The 18,480-nt window shown below is 59.3% G+C and overlaps 8 protein-coding genes across 8 annotated transcripts; 5 read left to right on the top strand and 3 right to left on the bottom strand.

The window, feature by feature from the left end:
* Window positions 1-1,013: 1,013 nt before the first annotated feature.
* On the top strand, window positions 1,014-4,290 carry C7974DRAFT_340621 (acyl transferase/acyl hydrolase/lysophospholipase). Its single transcript, XM_046139259.1, has 3 exons — window positions 1,014-1,684; window positions 1,738-2,585; window positions 2,637-4,290. Exons 1-3 carry the CDS (start codon window positions 1,430-1,432, stop codon window positions 4,015-4,017), a joined length of 2,484 nt encoding a protein of 827 aa, XP_045994826.1. The 5' UTR covers window positions 1,014-1,429; the 3' UTR covers window positions 4,018-4,290.
* On the top strand, window positions 4,272-5,687 carry C7974DRAFT_231952 (uncharacterized protein). Its single transcript, XM_046137387.1, has one exon. The coding sequence runs from the start codon at window positions 4,537-4,539 to the stop codon at window positions 5,605-5,607; it is 1,071 nt and encodes a 356-aa protein (XP_045994825.1). The 5' UTR covers window positions 4,272-4,536; the 3' UTR covers window positions 5,608-5,687.
* A 52-nt stretch (window positions 5,688-5,739) lies between these two features.
* C7974DRAFT_415561 (uncharacterized protein) lies at window positions 5,740-6,141 on the bottom strand (the record flags this gene model as incomplete). Its single annotated transcript, XM_046143905.1, has 2 exons — window positions 5,740-5,844; window positions 5,896-6,141. The coding sequence occupies 2 exons, from the start codon at window positions 6,139-6,141 to the stop codon at window positions 5,740-5,742; spliced, it is 351 nt and encodes a 116-aa protein (XP_045994824.1).
* Window positions 6,142-6,360: 219 nt separating this feature from the next.
* On the top strand, window positions 6,361-8,280 carry C7974DRAFT_399544 (phospho-2-dehydro-3-deoxyheptonate aldolase-like protein). Its single transcript, XM_046142415.1, has 4 exons — window positions 6,361-6,436; window positions 6,679-6,788; window positions 6,832-7,894; window positions 7,982-8,280. Exons 2-4 carry the CDS (start codon window positions 6,731-6,733, stop codon window positions 8,271-8,273), a joined length of 1,413 nt encoding a protein of 470 aa, XP_045994823.1. The 5' UTR covers window positions 6,361-6,436; window positions 6,679-6,730; the 3' UTR covers window positions 8,274-8,280.
* A 450-nt stretch (window positions 8,281-8,730) lies between these two features.
* Window positions 8,731-10,440, top strand: C7974DRAFT_415559 (uncharacterized protein; the record flags this gene model as incomplete). The annotated part of the gene is made up of 4 exons (XM_046143904.1): window positions 8,731-9,021; window positions 9,180-9,362; window positions 9,411-9,475; window positions 9,522-10,440. The coding sequence occupies 4 exons, from the start codon at window positions 8,731-8,733 to the stop codon at window positions 10,438-10,440; spliced, it is 1,458 nt and encodes a 485-aa protein (XP_045994822.1).
* Window positions 10,441-11,598: 1,158 nt separating this feature from the next.
* Window positions 11,599-13,004, bottom strand: C7974DRAFT_435731 (glycoprotease family-domain-containing protein; the record flags this gene model as incomplete). Its single annotated transcript, XM_046145080.1, has 2 exons — window positions 11,599-12,630; window positions 12,675-13,004. 2 exons carry the CDS (start codon window positions 13,002-13,004, stop codon window positions 11,599-11,601), a joined length of 1,362 nt encoding a protein of 453 aa, XP_045994821.1.
* A 165-nt stretch (window positions 13,005-13,169) lies between these two features.
* On the top strand, window positions 13,170-15,739 carry C7974DRAFT_363822 (acyl transferase/acyl hydrolase/lysophospholipase; the record flags this gene model as incomplete). The annotated part of the gene is made up of 1 exon (XM_046139771.1): window positions 13,170-15,739. The coding sequence occupies exon 1, from the start codon at window positions 13,232-13,234 to the stop codon at window positions 15,737-15,739; it is 2,508 nt and encodes an 835-aa protein (XP_045994820.1). The 5' UTR covers window positions 13,170-13,231.
* Window positions 15,730-18,425, bottom strand: C7974DRAFT_363821 (uncharacterized protein). Its single transcript, XM_046139770.1, has 3 exons — window positions 17,139-18,425; window positions 16,252-17,090; window positions 15,730-16,041 (listed from the first exon to the last, which is right to left on the bottom strand). Exons 1-3 carry the CDS (start codon window positions 17,944-17,946, stop codon window positions 15,946-15,948), a joined length of 1,743 nt encoding a protein of 580 aa, XP_045994819.1. The 5' UTR covers window positions 17,947-18,425; the 3' UTR covers window positions 15,730-15,945.
* Between the last annotated feature and the right edge of the window lie 55 nt (window positions 18,426-18,480).

Here is an 18,480-nt window from a genome sequence, read left to right as displayed (position 1 = left end):
CCAATGTTCAGATGGCATTGCAGGTCGCGTCTTGCCAAAAGACTACACGCTTTCAGAATGTTGATATGACTCATTGTCTAAACGTCAATGATGTTGCTTCGCTCAATATTCGTGGCCTTGTGTGAACATCAATCATCGTGTCGAGATTGAAAACGAAGCCCGAGACAGACATGAAAAAAAGAAGTTGGAGCTGCAAGCTCACTCGGTTCGACAACAACAACGGCACTGAAGTATGTTAGGTCTAGATCGGCAAGTAGAGACGGGGTTGCACATGTTCACGGAGATCGCTGCCAGGAGTAATCATCAAAGGATATTCACATCGATGCTGGGCTCAAAGAGGCATATTTGACTTGTGCCAAGAGCTCAACGAGAACTGCTGTTATGCTGTGCTATGCAATACCGCGTGAAGAAGAACATACATTCGGCTGTCTTATTGGATGCATCGCAAACAAATCCTGTTCTGGCATCACATGAAGTCTGACAAAAGGAAAGGGGAATGCAGACTTTCGTCGCAGTGCTGTGCATAAATCATGAATCTGACATGTGAAGACAGTCATGTCAGAGATGCGTCCGGGTGACAACTAAGTGCACAGCTCGGCCTGGTGATGCCTGCAGAGGGCCTCGTGGACTGAGGAAAGCTGAACATGGCTGCCACATCAGGAAATATGACTCCACGGCGCAGCACCTGTTTCAGCTCCGAGCAGAATAGGCAGGATGCGCGTCAACCTCGAGGGTTGGATTTGACGCGTTGTTTTAAACAGGGAAGATCGCTGTGACAGCGAACAGGAAATTCGCGAATCTCGACAGCAATCTGTCCAGCGACGCTTGGTACGTCCCGGCTAGGACTTGTCGGGAATTGCAGAGAGCTACCGGGTCAGCTGCAGGAACACGTCGAACATCCGGTTTCGCATGCAAAGCAGAGACGCAGGTCGCGTGGACGCGCGAATTGGGAGGAGAGGAGGGTTATCGATATGACGTCTCGCCGCCTTCGTCTAGCTGCATACCACGGATGGGGATGACGGCGAACCACGTTCATGTGCCCAAAGTCTACAGCCATCCAAGCGTAACTGCTGGCAATGGCCAGGTAATCCAGATCTCGATGCCTCGCTCCCTTTGCACATGTTTTCCTAGCTCGCTCGGACTTCCGTGTAGTTCATTTCCGCCCTTACCTCCACCGGAACCTGACCCGTTGTGCGCCTGCCGCGACTCGCGCCGGACCGTCGCAACGACGCGTGACCAGTTGACGGATGACGGACTCTCACCGCAATACCTACACACTATACTATACTGAGCAACGGTCCCAAGCCATTGAGCACCCGCGGAAATCAACCTCTTAGGCTATATCGTCAACCCTCTCCGCGCAATCCCACCTACCGGCACTGTCGCTACACCCAACTTCACAGCACTTGCGTATGGCGTACACATTTCGATGTCCTTCCTGTCCGACACAGTACTATCGGGAGGCAGCACGCGGCTGCACGTAGCAGGGAACCAGAAGACCGGCGACAGGGTCATCCGAAAGAGCAAAAGCCATGGCGGATTCCTGTCTCCTCTCACGAAGCTTGTGCGCAATCCAGTGCAGACAATAGGCGGTGCCGTTGCTAGTCACTACTCCGCGCCTATCCGGGACACATCCGACGAAGATGCAGGTCGCAAGCAGATATTGTACCTGCGCATGAAAAACGTGGGTATCCGCGCTCGGTGTTCTGCCTATCACATGCTAATAGCGCGTTCCAGGCCGAAACATACCACGAGTGGAAAGCCGCGGCGACGGACCTCGACATTCTAGAAGGAAACAACGCCTGGAAAGATAAGGATGAGTCGCCAGAGTACAATGCAGCGCTGATCGAGGCACGACTGCGAGAGCTGGACGAGGCTCGGCTCAGCTGCGACGTGGAGAAGATGCTGTTCCTGATGCGGACAAAACTCACACGAGATCTCGGCGACATGGGCAGTTTGCGACTGTACAAACACTCACATATCGGTACGAAGAGGTTGATTGAGCGATACATCGACTCGGCACAGCAGACCATGGCGGCTCTGCTCGATGTCTCAGCCAAGCAGGGCGACCAGTGCCCTGTCGAACCACAGATGATCGTGCAACAACTTCTCCAAGCACGCCAATCATTTGGTCGCAGTGCACTGCTTTTGTCTGGAGGCGGGACCTTCGGCATGAATCACATTGGAGTGGTTAAAAGTCTTTGGGATAACGGTCTCCTTCCACGCATCATATCCGGAGCATCTGCTGGAAGCATTGTCTGCGCCGTGCTGTGCAGCAGAACTGACGCCGAAATCCCGCAAGTTCTGCATGAGTTCTGCTATGGAGATCTGGATGTGTTTGAGAAGGCTGGCGAGCCGGAGAGTATTCTGCAAAAGGTCGTGCGCCTCTGCCAGACGGGCACCCTCTTCGACATGACACACCTGAAAAGGGTCATGCGGCAGATGCTCGGCGACATGACCTTTCAGGAATCGTACAACCGTACAAGGCGCATTCTCAACATCCCCGTATCAACCTCGTCGATCTATGAGCTGCCTCGGCTTTTGAACTATGTCACGGCGCCAAACGTGATGATCTGGTCCGCAGTGTAGGTGACCACAAGCTAGGCTATGTAACGTCATTTTACTGACTACTCTAGATGCACCTCATGTTCCGTACCTCTTGTGTACGCACAATCCGAGCTGATTGCGAAGGATCTGAAGACAGGCAAGGAAGTGCCATGGGATGCTGATCCTGACGCAAAATGGATCGACGGTTCTGTGGACAACGACCTTCCTATGACGCGTCTTGCGGAGATGTTCAACGTAAACCACTTCATCGTGTGCCAAGTCAATCCGCATGTGGTTCCATTCCTGGAGAAAGAAGAGGAGATGCTCGCCGCCGAAGCGCAGGAGACTGCATTTTCAGCTGGCTCCTATTGGATGAGTAGTATGGCGAGTCTTGCCAAGGGCGAAGTACTGCACCGCCTTCAAGTACTTGCAGACATAGGCGTCTTTCCCACCTACGTAACGAAGTTGAAGGGGTTGCTAAGCCAGCGCTACTCGGGCGACATCAACATCTTTCCAGCCATATCGTATGCCGACTTCCCTCGGGTTCTCAGTAATCCAACAACGGAATACATGCTCGGGTGTCTACTCACAGGGCAGAGAGCCACCTGGCCGAAACTCTCTCGGATACAAAACCACGTTGCCATCGAGCTTGCCTTGGACCATCTGATTCAAAAGGTCAAAGCGAGCACCGTCTTCAGCTCGGCTCTGACACAATCATGCACATTATCCCGACCGAGCTCGCAGGGCTATGAGTCTTCGACGGTGTCTCGGACGCGACCGAACAGTAAGACATTGCGATTTGAGACAAGAACACAACCTTCCAGCCCAGTACTATCCAGATCAGCACTGATCAGCCCACTTCTCTCACGCTCGACACCCCGGCTGCCTGCATACGATAATCAGAACCCGAAAAAATCAGGCTCCCGTACCGCAGACAACATCTCCTCTTCTACCAATCCCGAGGATTCGTCAGATAGGGAGTACTACGCCGAGATAGACTCAGACACCTCTGAAGTACTATCATCTCCATCGCCCGTCACATCACCATCCTCTCATGGCCCTACATCGTGGCCGCCTACGCGGCACACGTCCCTACTGTCCGTATCTGCACCTACGACCCCTGCGATATCGACATCGTCTGATCGACACATTGGCACATTACTCAACCTTGCCATGACTCCAGCTACAACTGCCATACCGGGCCCCAGCTCACCAGAGCTTCGTTATAAGCGCATGTTTCACCCCCCTGGACCGGTAGTACCGGAAGTGAGTGTCACACTTCCTTCACCAAATCACGTCGAGTCCCTTTGCTCTGTTACGCCATCAACGCCGAGTGCAAGCCCTGCACACAGCAGGCGTGGGAGTGCCGTGGGGCTCATACTCGACGTTTCTGGTGCAAGAGGAATGCTCAGGCGCAAGAAGAGCGTGGTGAGCTTCCATGAAAGTATCCAAAAGAGTGACTTGAAGTGAGAATCGACTGTCACCATCCCTTGTCGTATAGAAGCCTAGTTCAAGATGGCAGGTTTAGCGTGGAGTCAACGGTTTTAGATCAGCACTGCATACACTGGAGTTTAGAGTATCTTTAGCAGATGAGACGGCAGACGAATTACCCTATCAATATTCGGTATGAACTGGCAGTCAGAATAGTGCACCAGTTCGATATCAACCATAAATATCAAGTTTGATCAATTCAATACATCAGTAGCAACTTTCATGATGTGTTTGCTGTCAGGATTCAACGATAATGCTCTGTTTATGAAAATGGACAGGTTGTTTGTTGTGTGCAAGGTTGCGCGTTCTGGAGAGATGAAGATGCCTCGGATGACCTCATTTTTATCGCGAGATCCCTGCTCAACTGAATCTTGCAGAGCACATTAACCGGCAGCCTTCGACGCGTCCACATCCCTGACGCGACGCAACATCAACACCCCCTATCGCTATACACTCAATCGTAACCTCAATCGCAACCTCTACCACACTTGAATCGCAATGGCTGCCGCAACGTCTGCAACGGTGACGGTCGATCCGCCAGCAGTGAAAAAGCGTGGGAGACCCAGGAAGGTCGTCGACGAGGGTGCTGCAGCTTCGGAGACGACTGCAGCTCGACAAGCATCGACGAAGGCAAAGGCTGCCCCGAAGACCAAGACAATAAATGCCATGAAGGAGAAGAAGAAGACTTTGACACGCGTGTCCGACTACCAAACGAAGAAAGCACCGTCTGCGCCAAAGGCTGCGCCAGCCCAGGCAAACAGCGCAGCGCAGGCCACACCTGTCACGCCGACAAGCAGCAAGATTCTAGACGAGGTCAAGGCGGCAGGAGCGTTCAGCAAGTCGTCAGGACCATCACCGACAGAGCCCGAGCAGCCGTTCATTCCGCCTGTGCCTGGCCCTGCGCCAGTTGCTCCCATCCTACCTGCTGCCACAGAAGCTCCTGTTGCCTCGTTGTCGACAGCAACATATGCCAGCCCAAAGCCTGCATCATCGTCGATAGAGCCCGAGCAGCCTTCCATCCCACCTGTGCCTGGCCCTGCGCCAGTTGCTCCCATCCTACCTGCTGCCACGGAAGCTCCTGTGGCGAACGTAGACGCTGCGACTTCGTCATCGGCAGCACCATCTGGTCCATCGTCTTCACCAATTCAACAGCCTGTCGACGAAGCCCACTCCAGACCTGTCATTCCTCCTACGACGTCAGCCCCGAGCGAGCGCGCAAACATCATCCCGCCAAAACCGCGCGCCACTACCATCCCACTCCCACGTAGCCCGCTCACAGCACCCTCGCCAATCTCAGAACCGCCCAGGCCGCGCATCGCATTCGCAGAACCCGCACCTAGAGCGCCGCGAACGCCGAAATATCCGATCCGACTCATAGAGCCCACGCCAGACACGAAGCTGCCACCAAAGTACAAGAAGGCAGCAAGGCAAGTGACAAGCATCATCGTGGGGATACCCATCATCCTCGTGGTGGGCTACGAGCTGTACGGAAGATGGAAGACCCAGATCAACACCAAGTTCGAGGAGAGGGCAAGGAGGAATCCCGGACCGAAAGAGCTGAGTGGGTAGATACACGTATATACGAGATCAACGAAGTATTGTAATCATGTCAGAGTATCGCTTCCCTCTCATGTGTTGCAATTGATGATTCTAGTGGACTTGCGTAGTGGGCTGGGCTCACTATTTGAAGACCGTCACAAGCTAGGCCTTCCCCAAGACGAAAGCAGACATGGCCTTCACGGCGCTGCCATCATACGTCTTCAACAGATCCGTAGCCCTTTGCTTGCTCAGATCGAGCTCCTTGATCTGCCCGTCATTAGCCATATCACCATCGCTCTCTCACCACGGGAGGCGGACCAGCAAATTAACATCAGCAATCTCGACTTTGACATTCTTCTTCTCCTCGCTCTTAGTATCCTTGACGCTCAGCGCCTTCATAGCCTTATCCAGCGCCTTGCCGTCTACTTCCTTCTTCACGCCGCTGTCGTCCTGCGCGTCGAGCGTCGACAGCGCGGCAGCGGCTTTGCGGTCATCGGCCGTGCCGGTCGGGGCGTGAGGGTCGGCGGCGCCTTCCTGGACGGCGGAAGGCTGCGGTTCGGCCATTGTGTTTTACCTTGCCAGAGTTGGATAATTGGGGAGTGGGAGGCAGAGCGCGGCTTAGCTATGATGTAGGAGTGGGGAGCGCTGGGGTAAGCTAAGCGCTCGGTAATGTCTTGCTGTGAGCCAATGAGATAAATCAGAGGCCGCTATTCGCTGCGGGAGTGGTGCGCTTTGATGCGGCTTTTCGCAATTGGAAGGGTCGAAGTTCCGCACGCTGGAGAACGAGAATCCTACACAACTACGTCGCGCGCACCACGTGCTTTCCTCGCTGTCAACACCTTGGAATCGTAAAGCCCAGGTTAGTATTTTGTCGTGTCTCACTTCCATGCCCCACCTCCGGGGCACCTCTCCGGAGCGCCGCTGTGCTACCCGTCGCATTGTTTAAATTGAGTCATGCGCGCATTGGCTTTATTGAGGTCACTTTGCAGCAACGCCCTGCCGAAGCTGTCAGATAGACGAAATTGAAACGTGACTCAATCTGTCCTCTGTCTTTACAATCTCACAACAATTCTTTCTTTGCATTGACTAACATCTTAGAAGGTCTCTGAGCAGTTGCCATCGCAATTAGTGACAACAACTACACCAAACAGATATGACGGAGGCAACACAGCAACCCACCAACGGCCAGTCCGACACCTGGTCACCGACATGTTAGTTTCTTCAGCATTTCCGCTTCCTCTCTGACCTTCCAAGCTTGGCAAGCAAAGCCCATCAAGCAGGTGGTCAAGTACGAGGACCAAGCAGCCGCCGATGCGGCGGTGAACCAACTCAGCAAACTTCCGCCAATCGTCACACCAACAGAGATCTGGAGGTTGAGAGAAAGCCTCCGCGATGCCGCTCTGGGGAAATCGTTCCTACTGCAGGGAGGCGACTGCGCCGAGCTCTTCTCCTACTGCGCGGAGGACCCGATTGATGCCAAGCTCAAACTCCTCTTGCAGATGTCTCTTGTGCTGATTTGGGGCTCGAACAAGCCCGTGATCCGCATTGGTAGAATTGCTGGCCAGTACGCAAAGCCGAGATCGAGTCCCACTGAGATTGTGGACGGCAAGGAGATGCCCAGCTTCCGCGGCGACATCCTGAACGGCTACGAACCGGAGCACCGCAAGGTAGACCCGGAGAGGCTTGTCAGCGCGTACTTCCACTCGGCCACGACCATGAACTACATCCGTGCCCAGCTAGCAAGCGGCATCGCCGACCTGCACAACCCCATGGACTGGGGCCTCGGACACGTGGGCGACAAGGAGCTGCAGACCAAGTACACCGCCATCGTCAACAGCATCTCCGACTCGCTCCGCTTCATGCGCACAATCGGCGCCGACACCTCCGGACAGCTGCAGACCGTCGACCTGTACAGCAGCCACGAGGGCCTGGTCCTCGAGTACGAGCAGAGCCTGACGCGCCGCCTCAAGCACCCGGCCACCCACCCCGGCGCGCAGACCTCCCCCGACGGCAAGGGCTGGTACAACACGTCCGCGCACTTCCTCTGGATCGGCGACCGCACGCGCCAGATCGACGGCGGCCACGTCGAGTACTTCCGCGGCATTGAGAACCCCATCGGCATCAAGGTCGGGCCGTCGATGCAGAACGACGAGTTGATTGAACTTCTGGATATTGTCAACCCGGACAAACACGTCGGCAAGATCACGCTGATTACCCGCTACGGCGCGGACAAGGTCGACGCCATGCTCGGCGGCCACATCGAGGCTGTCAAGCGCAGCGGGCACACGGTCGTGTGGCAGTGCGATCCCATGCACGGGTGCGTATTCCCTCTCTCCTATGACCGCAGTCACATTCATATCTATATCCGTATCTATGAATATTCCCCCAGCTAACACACCCCCAGCAACACCCGCAGCACCACCTCGGGCATCAAAACACGCTCCTTCAGCAACATCTTCGCCGAGCTCTCCGCGGCGCTGCGCATCCACAAGGCCCTCGGCTCGCGCCTGGGCGGCATGCATCTCGAGCTCACGGGCGACGCGGTCACGGAGTGCACGGGCGGCAGCCAGGGCCTAGACGATGGCGATCTGAGTCTGAACTACACGACGTTTTGCGATCCCAGGCTGAATGAGAAGCAGGCGCTGGAGCTGGCGTTCTTGGTTGCGGGGCATTATCGGGAGGATGGCGGGTTGTAGTGGAGAGGGAGGGGGTGGGGGGTGGAGGGGGTGGGTAGATACAAAAGTTCTGTGAGTGTTTTGGGGGTTTTATGCACGTCTTCCTGGTTGTCTTCACGGTTGTCTCCCAGCTCGTTTTCCCGTTCGTCGCCCACCGATTCGACCTCCAGTTCGTTCTCAGGCCGTTGATACACGTCCCTGTGCTGGCGCTGGAGTCCAGCGCGTGCCGTTTGACCTTGCCTTCACTTTTCCCAGCACAACAACACAGCACGCGTATGCCTTCCGCGCTTCACCGCGCGTTACCTCGCGTCCCGCCGTCTGCGAGTCTGCTTCACCCCGAGTCCGCAGCGCCAGAGTCCTCAAAACCCGCCAACCTGCTCCCCCCACGCTCTCCTCGCCCTCCACCACCCTCACCACCGCAGCACCTCGCCTCCCTCCACACCCACCCACAACACCCCCCACACCCGCCCACTCCACCATGGCACCCCTCACGCCCGCCCAACTCCTCGGCCTCACCGTGGCCTCCCGCCTCACCTCGCTCCTCTCCCTGCTCGGCAGCGTCTTCATCGCCGCCACGTACATGTGCAGCGCGGCGTTCCGCACGCCCAAGACGCGGCTCATTTTCTACGCGACGGCGGGCAACGTGCTGACCAACGCCGCGACGATCGTGAGCGTGGCGGCGCTGCCGGAGCAGGGGAGGGAGGCAGGCGGGTGGTGTCGCGCGCAGGCGGCGGTGGTGCAGTGGGGGCTGTGTGCGGACTTTTGCTGGGTGAGTCGTCTTTTCTTGTTCGTTCTGGTGTCGTGTGGAGTGCTTCGAGTGCTTCAAGTGCTTCAAGTGCTTCCAGTGCTTCCAGTGCTTCCAGTGCTTCCAGTGCTTCCAGTGCTTCCAGTGCGTCGACTTCGGAGTCTAGGCTAATCATACGCCAGGTGTTCTGCATGGCGCTGAACGTCTGGTTCATCTTCATGCGCAGGCGGGACAGCGGGCGCGACCTGCGCCGCCTCGACAAGTGGTATGCGCTGGGCTCGTACGGGCTGCCTGCGCTGCCGGCGGTGGCGTACTTGGTGCACGACACGTGCCGTGCTGGGGAGGACATCATCGGCGACGCCATCGTAAGTCTGCTCGAGCTGTGGGTGAAGAGTCAGTGCTAACGCGGCTAGATCTGGTGCTGGGTGCGTCCAGAGTACGACTGGATGCGCATCGCGTTCTTCTACGCGCCGATGTGGTATGTATAGTCTCCTCGTCTTGACTGACCCTGCTGACGGTGGTAGGATCCTGGCGGTGGCGACGACGACGATCCACGTCCGCGTCGGCATCAAGATCTACAAGGTCAAGATGGAGCTGCGCCAGGTGCTGCAGAAGTCGCGGGCCAACCTCGAGGCCACCCCGGGATCAGTGTGGCCCGACGTGCGCCCCTCCGGACGGCACATCACAGCCACCAGCGACATCGCGTACGCTCCCACCGCGGCCACCCCGTCCACGAGCACGAACTCGCTAACCCCCTTGTTCCCCAGCACGCAGACCTCTGATGCCCCCACCCCAGCTTCCCGGCCGCCCAGCCGCCTCCGCCCACTGGCTGCCCTGCACCCACGCAGCGCGCGCCGCCATGCAACCCGCCTTCCCACCACCCGCTGCCGCGCCACCGCCTACGCCACGCCCCTGGTCCCCAGCACCTTCTCTTCACCCCCCTCGCAGGCTATCCTCAGCCCCGGCGAGCACGCGGCCTTCTCCCAGCACCGCAGCGACACCGCAGACACATACGCGTACTTCAAGGTCTCCTTCCTCCTCTTCATCGCGCTCATCGTCGTCTGGGGCCCCTCGAGCATCAACCGCCTCGTCTCGATCATCCCGCCGCACCGCACCGTGTACGGGCTCAACCTAGCTTCCGCGCTCGTGCTGCCGATGCAGGGCCTGTGGAACGCGCTGATCTACGCGCAGGCGACGTGGGGCGAGGTCAAGAAGGTGTACGCCCGCGCGATGCTGTGGGTCGGCCGCGTGGTGTTCAGGACGCCGGTGGTGCAGCCTGAGCGCCCCGTGTGGGCGGCGCAGCCGATTCGGCCGGTGGCTAGGCAGGCGCGTAAGAGGGAGGAGAGGGAGAGGGAGAGTGAGAGTGGTGGTAGCGAGGCCATTGAGCTCGCGGAGTTTTTCAGGCAAGAGCGCGCTAGTGTTGACTCTGTGCTGAGTGTGTGAGCATGCACGCCTGGCCATCGGTTGTGTACCTCGACACGTTACTGACCTCTCTCGACGGATTACTCTTGACCTCCACCGATTACTCTTGACCACTAAGGCTTACTCTCGACCTCAACACATCATTCTCGACCTCGACGGATCATTCTTGACCTCAATGGATTGTCCATAAGCTTAACGGATTACTTCTGACCTCAACATATCACTCTTGACCTCGGCCGATTGTTCTCGACCTCACTGGATCACTCTCGGCCTCGACGCATCACACTCGACCTCAACAAACATCTTCTCTACAACATTCATGTATTACTTTGCCGGGCTGTCCACGGCGAAGATCCCGGATGATTCTTATGGCACACCTTTGGTTTCTTGTCGACGACACTTCTTCCTTGCTTTGCTTCGCTGTCCACGACGACACGGTTTTTGCTTTGCTTTGCTGGCCATGACGACAGTTCCGGATTTTACTTGAAGCACACGACTAGGCCTCTGTCCACGACCTTTCTTTCTTGCTTTGCTTCGATGTCTACGACGACAGTTTCGGATTTTACTTGAACCACACGATTAGGCCTCTGTCCACGACTTTTCTTTCTTGCTTCGCTGGCTACAACATAGGATCCAGATTATCACACATGGTTGGGTCTCGTCGATGATTCTTCTCTTAATTAACCTCGCTGGCCACGACAAAGGGTCCTGATTACAGCACGCGATTGGGTTTTTATCCACGGCATTTCTTCCTTGCTTTGCTTCGCTGGCCACGACGAAAGGCGCGGGTCATGACACATTTTTGGTTCTTGTCGACGGCGTTCTTTTCTTGCTTTGCTTCGCTGTCTACGACAACAGTCCCGGATGATACTCGAGGCACACGGCTAGGTTCTTTTCGACGATTCTTCTCTTGATTGACTTCGCTGGCCACGACAAAGGATCCGGGTTATGGCACATGGTTGGGTCTCGTCGACGATTCGTTTCTACTGGCCTGGAACTCAACAACGGAGGCCCCGGGGATACTTATAGCTTACGATTGGGCTCTGGGTCTGTCAGAAGGAAATTGGGAAGCCAGCTGCAGACAGACTTACACAAAGCGCACGTAGATACTCTTACAAATGGCACACATGACAGCAAGACACTCTTCCAGCTCTTCCCAACACTAACATCTCCGCAGCTTCACATCTTCCCGTCGACCACGGGCGCCATCAGCTCGTCGAGCGGCCACTTGCGTATCGCGCGCACAGCCAGCGAATCCACATGCCCGGCCTCGAACATCTCGATGCCCGTCCAGCCAATCATGGCGGCGTTGTCGGTGCAGTACGCGGGCGGCGGGAAGAACAGCCGCACGTCGGCGAAGCCGTGCAGACACAGCGTGCTTGCTAGCACGTGGCGCAGGAACGCGTTCGAAGCGACGCCGCCGGCGACGACGACGGCGGGGGTCTCTGCATCGCGGGAGGTGGTCTGCAGCGCACGCACGACGCGCGAGGATATGTGCTCGAAGGCGGCGCGCATGACGCCACGTGCCAGATCGCGGCGCTCGTCGCGAGTGACGTCCTCGGGGTCGCGCGGCTGCGTGGACAGCTTGCCCGTGGCCGGGTCGGTGGCGAAGCGCACCAGGCGCTGCACGGCGGTCATCAGGCCCGAAAAGCTCATGTCCAGGGTGTGGATCTTGGAGCCGCCGCCGGTGGTGGTCAGGGGCGGGGCGATGGTCCAGCCCCAGCTGGACTTGCTGCGCGCGAGGGCGATCTCGTTGGTGGCGGGCGGCGTGTACCAGGCATGGGCGGTGTGGTGGGCGAGGTAGGTCTGCGCAGTGAAGCCTGACAGGTCGCGGGTCGGGGTCGAGTCGTGCGTGGGGCCGAAGGCAAAGGTCTCGAGGATGGCGCCGTACATGGTGCTTGTCGCGTGCTGGAGCTCGTCGGCGGGGAGCACAACACGAGCGACCTTGTCCAGGCACTCTCCCACGGCGATGTCGTCGGTGCTGCCGAGGATGGCATGCTCGGTGAGGGCGGTCGAGCTGATGAGAATGGTGTGGCCGCCCGAGGCCAGGACGGAGAGGAGCGGGAAGGTCGGTGTCAAGTCGCCATGGCCGTCGGCGAGAGGCTGCGCGGGGTGTGCTGGGTCGGGGGCGGTATCGTAGGCGTCGAGGGCGGCAACGAGACGGGGAGTCAGGGCGTGGGCCTGCATGTGGTGGACGCCGACGAGCGGGATCTGCACAGTCAGCACGCCGTCTCGCTACACGATGGCAGCCGTACCTGCCAGGCTGCGGCCAGGCCTTTGGCCGTGTCCAGGCCGCACATGAGGTTCGCGCGCATGCCAGGGCCCCGCGTCACCGACACGAAGTCGGGCAGGCGACGGGCGCCGCCATGCGCCGGCAGATGCGCAATGGCCTCGCCCACCAGGGTCGCCAGGTTCTCCTGGTGCGACTTGAGCGTCAGCAGCGGGTGCACGCCGCGGAACTCGGTGTTGTTGGACGTGACCTTCTTGTGGAAATGCAGCCGCGCAACGGTGCTGCCGCCGCGCACGCCCTTCTCCACCACCGCGACCGACGTGTCGTCGCAGGACGTCTCGACCGCCAGCGTCATCAGGCGGCGCGCGCCCCGACGCGGCCGTGGGCGGAGCGCAGTGTGGCGCGCACTGCGAAGCATCGCTCGCGGTTGTCGTGGTCGGCGCGTCGCCCTCCAACACGAGACGAGACCCTGCGTGGTGGTGGCTCGTGCCATGACATCATCCCCTGAGCGTCGCCTTCACATGCACCGCACCCCAATCGCCGGCCCCGCAGGCAATTGCAGACGATGCAGTGAAGCGCACCATGGCCGACGTGAAGAAAGATACCGACGGGCCGGACCCGTTCTCGCCGTCGGCGTTCGACCTGGCCCAGCTGCCCGACCACGACAACGACTTCGTCAACGAGGACGACTTTATACAGTTCGCCCGCGCCCTCGCCGCCCCCGAGACGTCGCCCTCCACCGAGGACCTGACCGCCCCGCCCGACACCCCGCACCACTTCACCGCCCAGAATGACTGGCGGCCCGTCCACCAGCGCGTGCGCCGGCGCAAGAAGAGCAAGGCCGCCCCGCGCCGCGGCAAGGACGAGACCCGCGAGGGCTTCGTCTACGTGCTGCTCAAGTGGCCGCTGCTGGTCTTCGTGCTGGGCTGGCTGCTGTTCCTGAGCGTCGCCTACGTGCTGACCCGCCTGTACATCTACCTGTACGAGCACTGGGTCACCTGGCGCGGCACCCGCAACCGCCTGCGCCAGCAGCTGCAGACCGCCACCACCTACGAGGCCTGGGTGCGCAGCGCCAAGGAGCTCGACGCCTACCTGGGCAGCGACCTGTGGAAGGAGACGCCCGAATATGCCTACTACGACAGCAAGACGGTCAAGCGCGTGCACGACCAGATGGCGAAGCTGCGCCAGCGCGCCGAGTCCGACGAGAACGGCAACACAGACGCGAAGACCATCGAGGGCAAGAGCCGCGCCGTTGAAGACCTGCGGGCTCTGGTCGAGGCCTGCATGAAGAACAACTTTGTCGGCTTTGAGAACCCGCGCCTGTACAGCGAGACCTACTACGGCACCAAGAACCTCGTGCAGGCCTTTGTCGACGAGGCTGCCACTTCCATGGAGTTCCTCCTGCAGACCAAGCAGCTCGACGCCGAGAACAAGCGCGCGCTGTTCAAGCACCTGGGCAGCAACTTCGGCCGGACCGCGCTGTGCTTGAGTGGAGGCGCCACCTTCGCCTACTACCATTACGGTGTCGCAAAGGCACTGCTGGACGCCAACCTGCTCCCGGAGGTCATCACCGGTACATCTGGAGGAGCTTTGGTTGCAGCGCTGCTGGGCACACGCACGGATGAAGAGCTCAAGAAACTCCTCGTTCCAGCACTCGCCCACCGCATCAAAGCATCTCAGGACAGTATGCTGACCTGGATGAAGCGGTGGTACAAGACCGGCGCCCGTTTTGATGCCGTTCAGTGGGGCAAGGGGTGCTGCTGGATGACCAGAGGCAGCATGACTTTCAAAGAAGCCTACCTGCGGACTGGTCGCATCCTGAACGTGTCCTGCGTGCCGTCCGATCCACACTCGCCCACCATTCTCGCCAACTACATCACCGCGCCCGACTGCGTCATCTGGTCGGCAGTCTTAGCATCTGCCGCCGTGCCCGGCATTCTCAATCCAGTCGTGCTCATGAAGAAAGACAAGGACGGCAGCCTCTCCCCTTATTCGTTCGGCCACAAATGGAAGGACGGGTCGCTGAGAACCGACATCCCCCTCAAGGCACTGAACCTCCACTTCAACGTCCGCTACTCCATCGTCTCGCAGGTCAACCCGCACATCAACATCTTCTTCTTCTCGTCCCGCGGCTCCGTCGGCACCCCCGTAACGCACCGCCGCGGCCGCGGCTGGCGCGGCGGCTTCATCGGCTCCGCAATCGAGCAGTACCTCAAGCTCGACCTCAACAAATGGCTCAAAGTCCTGCGCCATCTCGAGCTCCTCCCGCGCCCACTCGGCCAGGACTGGAGCGAAATCTGGCTGCAGCGCTTCAGCGGCACCATCACCATCTGGCCGAAATCCATCCCCAGCGACTTCATCTACATCCTCTCCGACCCGACCCCGCAGCGCCTCGCCCGCATGATCCACGTCGGCCAGCAGTCCTGCTTCCCCAAGCTGCAGTTCATCGCCAACCGCGCCAAGCTCGAGGCCCACATCCACAACGGCCGCCGCATGTACCGCCCGCGCCCGGGCCCCGGCGCGGACCTGCGCCCCTCGCTCTCCGACGACGACCTCACCGGCCTCCTGGCCGCCGCCACGTCCGCGGATAACCCGGACCCACACGCAACGTACCCCGACCCCGACCCCTCCGACTCCGACTCTGACTCCGACCCGGATCGCTCCGCCCTGCCCTTCCCGTTCGCCCGCCCGCGCCCGCGCCCGCTGGACACAGATCCGCGCCTCTCCCCCGCCCCGCACGCGCCAGACTCGCCCTCCTTGTCCCAGCGCCTGTCTGGCTGGTGGTCCACGATGAGCCCGCCCGCGCGGTCGCCCGAGCGCGGAGCGCGGCTGCGTCGCGGGCCGCGTGTGAGAGCTGCAGCGGGCGTCGATGAGCTGGGCCGGCCGCGGTCGATGTTCGAGCTTGGTGCTGGGGGGGTTGGTGCTAGCGCTAGTGAAGATAGTGAGGGGGATTTCGGGGACGGCGATATTGAGCAGTTGAGGCGGGAGGCGGGGAGGCGGAGAGATGGTGGGGAGGCGGTGTTTGGCGGCGCGTTGGGGGAGGGGGATTGGGGGGATGTTGAGAGCGGGGATGAGGCAGTCGAGACGTAGGGTGGTGGGTGTGGTTGGGGAGCATTGTAGACTCCAGAAGGGGGTTGTTTGCATGGGCGCGTGTTGGGCGCAGAGAGGCGTCGGTTGCATAGTCGTGCGAGTGCATTGCGTATTGTATATATCCATTCCATTAATTCTAATTCATCGCTCGTTCATCTCATATCCATCGTTCATACCATGTACATCTTGCTATTCCATAACTAACATTACTGCTTGCTGCGCACCTCCAGCTTCTTGGGCTTCTTCTTCGGCGCCGCCGTTGAGGCTGCGTCGCTGCTCTTCTCGCTGCTCTTCTCGCTGCCCTTGTCATCACTCTTGTCCTCCGCCTTGTCCTCCGTCTTGTCCTCCGCCTTGTCCTCCGCCTTGTCCTCCGTCTTGTCCTCCGCCTTGTCCTCCGTCTTGTCCTCCGTCTTGTCCTCCGTCTTGGGCGGCTCAGGCTCATTATCCTTCTCTGCCGCGGGCGGGGACTTCTCCGTCTCCGTCTCCGTCTCCGTCGGCTCTGGCTTTGAGACTTCCTGCTCGGACTCTGGCTGCGCGTCTCCCTGCTCCGGCTCTGGCTGCGCGTCTCCCTGCTCCGACTCTGGCTGCGCGTCTTCTTTCTGATCGGTGGGCTGCTGCTGCTTCTCCTCCGCCTTCTCCCCACTCTTCTCCTCCTTCCCACCCGCCGCAGCGAGCTTCTTCGGCTTCGCGCTCTTCCCCGCCGCGTCGTCGGCCTCGGCCTCCTCGACCATGAAGTTCGCCGCCATGCAGCGCCCGCCGTTCTGCGGCCCGACGTCCATCGGACACGCGCTGAACACCAGCACGACGTCGCGCTCGGCCCGGAACCGGACGAACCCGCGCTTCTTCCCCTTCGGCTCCTCGACCGCGAGGCGTGCGCCCTTGGCGCCTGCTCCAGCGACCGAGTCGTCGCCCGGCAGCGCGATCGGCGCCGCCATGAACAGGTGCAGCGGCGTCGGCGCAATGTTGACGCTGATATCCGCGCCCACGGACTTTGCGCCCTTGAGCCCCGCGCCGTCGTTGAGTTCCTTGAGCGCGAGCACGAGGTTCTCGGCGCAGGAGCCGTGCTCGGCGGGCCGGTCGACGCCGAGCGCCGCGTACAGGTTCGCGTCGCAGGCTGCGGTCAGCGTGTCGTGCGCGCCGGGCGTCGTGTCCTCGATAAAGGTGATGATGGGGTTGCGCAGGTTGGTGAGCAGCGTGTCGTCGACCTCGGGGACGAGCTTGGAGGAGGCTGCGCGGGTGTGCGGGAGCGAGAGGTATTCCATCGGCGGGCGCGAGTCTTTGGACGGGTTGGCTTGCGCGTAGGCGCTGTACGCGGCGTAGACGGAGGAGGCGTAACCGGAGCCTGTGGCCGCTGTGGTGGATCAGTGATGTGTAATCAGAGAGAGTGTATGTGGCCTACCGGCAATGGTTCCAGCGCCTACAGGCGTCTTGGAAAAGTCGTAAAGCTGCTCAGCGTAGCTCTTGTTGGGGTCGCGCAAGTGGCTCGACTTGAAGGCGCTGACGACGCCTTCCTTGCTGGGCACCTCTACGTTCGGGATGTAGTTCGAGAAGCCCTTGCCAGTCGGTATGTACGAAGACCACTTCTTCGTGTTGGCTTCGTTCTGCGCTTTTTGCTCCTCGGGACTGGGCTCTTGTTCAGCCTCGCTCTTGTCTGCCTTGCCGTCCTTGCCCTTGGAGCGGTAGGGAATCGAGGGTAGGTAAGACGCCCATGTGCGTTTGGAGGGCTGCTTCGCGGTCTTGTCACGAATCTCGTCTGTCTTCTCCGTCGTTTTCTCATTGTCAGGCGTCTCAGTCGGTTTCTCATTCTCAGGTGCCTCAGTCGGTTTCTCATTGTCAGGCGTCTCAGGCGAATCTTTATCTTCCTTCGTTTCTTCGCTATTACTTTCAGCAGCCGGCTCTTTCTCTTCGCTTGGCTCTTTGCCTGACTCTTTTTCTGAGACCTCCTTCTCACCAGCTGGCTTGGACTCCTGCTCCTTACCCTGGCTTTCTTCTTGCTCAGCAGCTTCTTGTAGCTTCTTCGCCTCCTCCTCAATCTCCTCATCATCTGGAACATCCTCATCACCATCCTCAGGCGGTGCGCCTAGCGTGAACGCCCACATGCTGACAACCTGCTTGCCGTAGGTATTGATAACCTTGATCGTGCGGCCGCGCGGCACGAATGTCGCAACGCCATGGCGCGCAGGAATGGTCTGCAGTTCGCCCGACATGTCTTCAACTTCGATCGGTGGCTGCTCTTGTTCTTTGCGTAGCTCTTTTTCCTTGCGCCGCTTTTCGATTGTCGACAGCACAGTCACGACAGCGAGACCTGCAAGAGCACGACGAGATGGAATTTGAGGCGCCGTTTTGACAGATTCTTTATAGGACAGCTTGCGGACAAAGATATAGATTTGACGAGGCCTCAGAGAGGGAACGCAAGCTACATTACGGCTTGCTCAAGAGTGACGTACAGGGCTCTGTCGTTCGCGGTTCCAGACCATCCAGCAGGTTCGTGGGCCAACGAACTGCCAGTGTGCATGGGAGCCCTTGCATTTTCTCCCGTAGGATCATCATCGCTGCTGGGATCTTGGACGGAACTGTGGCGGCTGTCATGACGCGTGAGGGGGGAAACCTGGTTTTCGATCGCGTCCGGTTGCAGCTGCCGCCTGTTGTCATTGGCGCAAGGCCATCAACGGCACCCGCTCGTCGATCTCGACGCTACCTCCACTCTCGATGGCCATGTTGTACCTGTATTGATGGTAGTG

The sequence above is a fragment of the Boeremia exigua genome (genome assembly GCF_020726555.1).
Source record: "Boeremia exigua strain MPI-SDFR-AT-0100 chromosome Unknown C7974scaffold_9, whole genome shotgun sequence".
NCBI classification, from domain to species: domain Eukaryota; kingdom Fungi; phylum Ascomycota; class Dothideomycetes; order Pleosporales; family Didymellaceae; genus Boeremia; species Boeremia exigua.
Note: the sequence above shows the minus strand (reverse complement) of the source record. Positions and strands in the feature narration are given on the sequence as shown.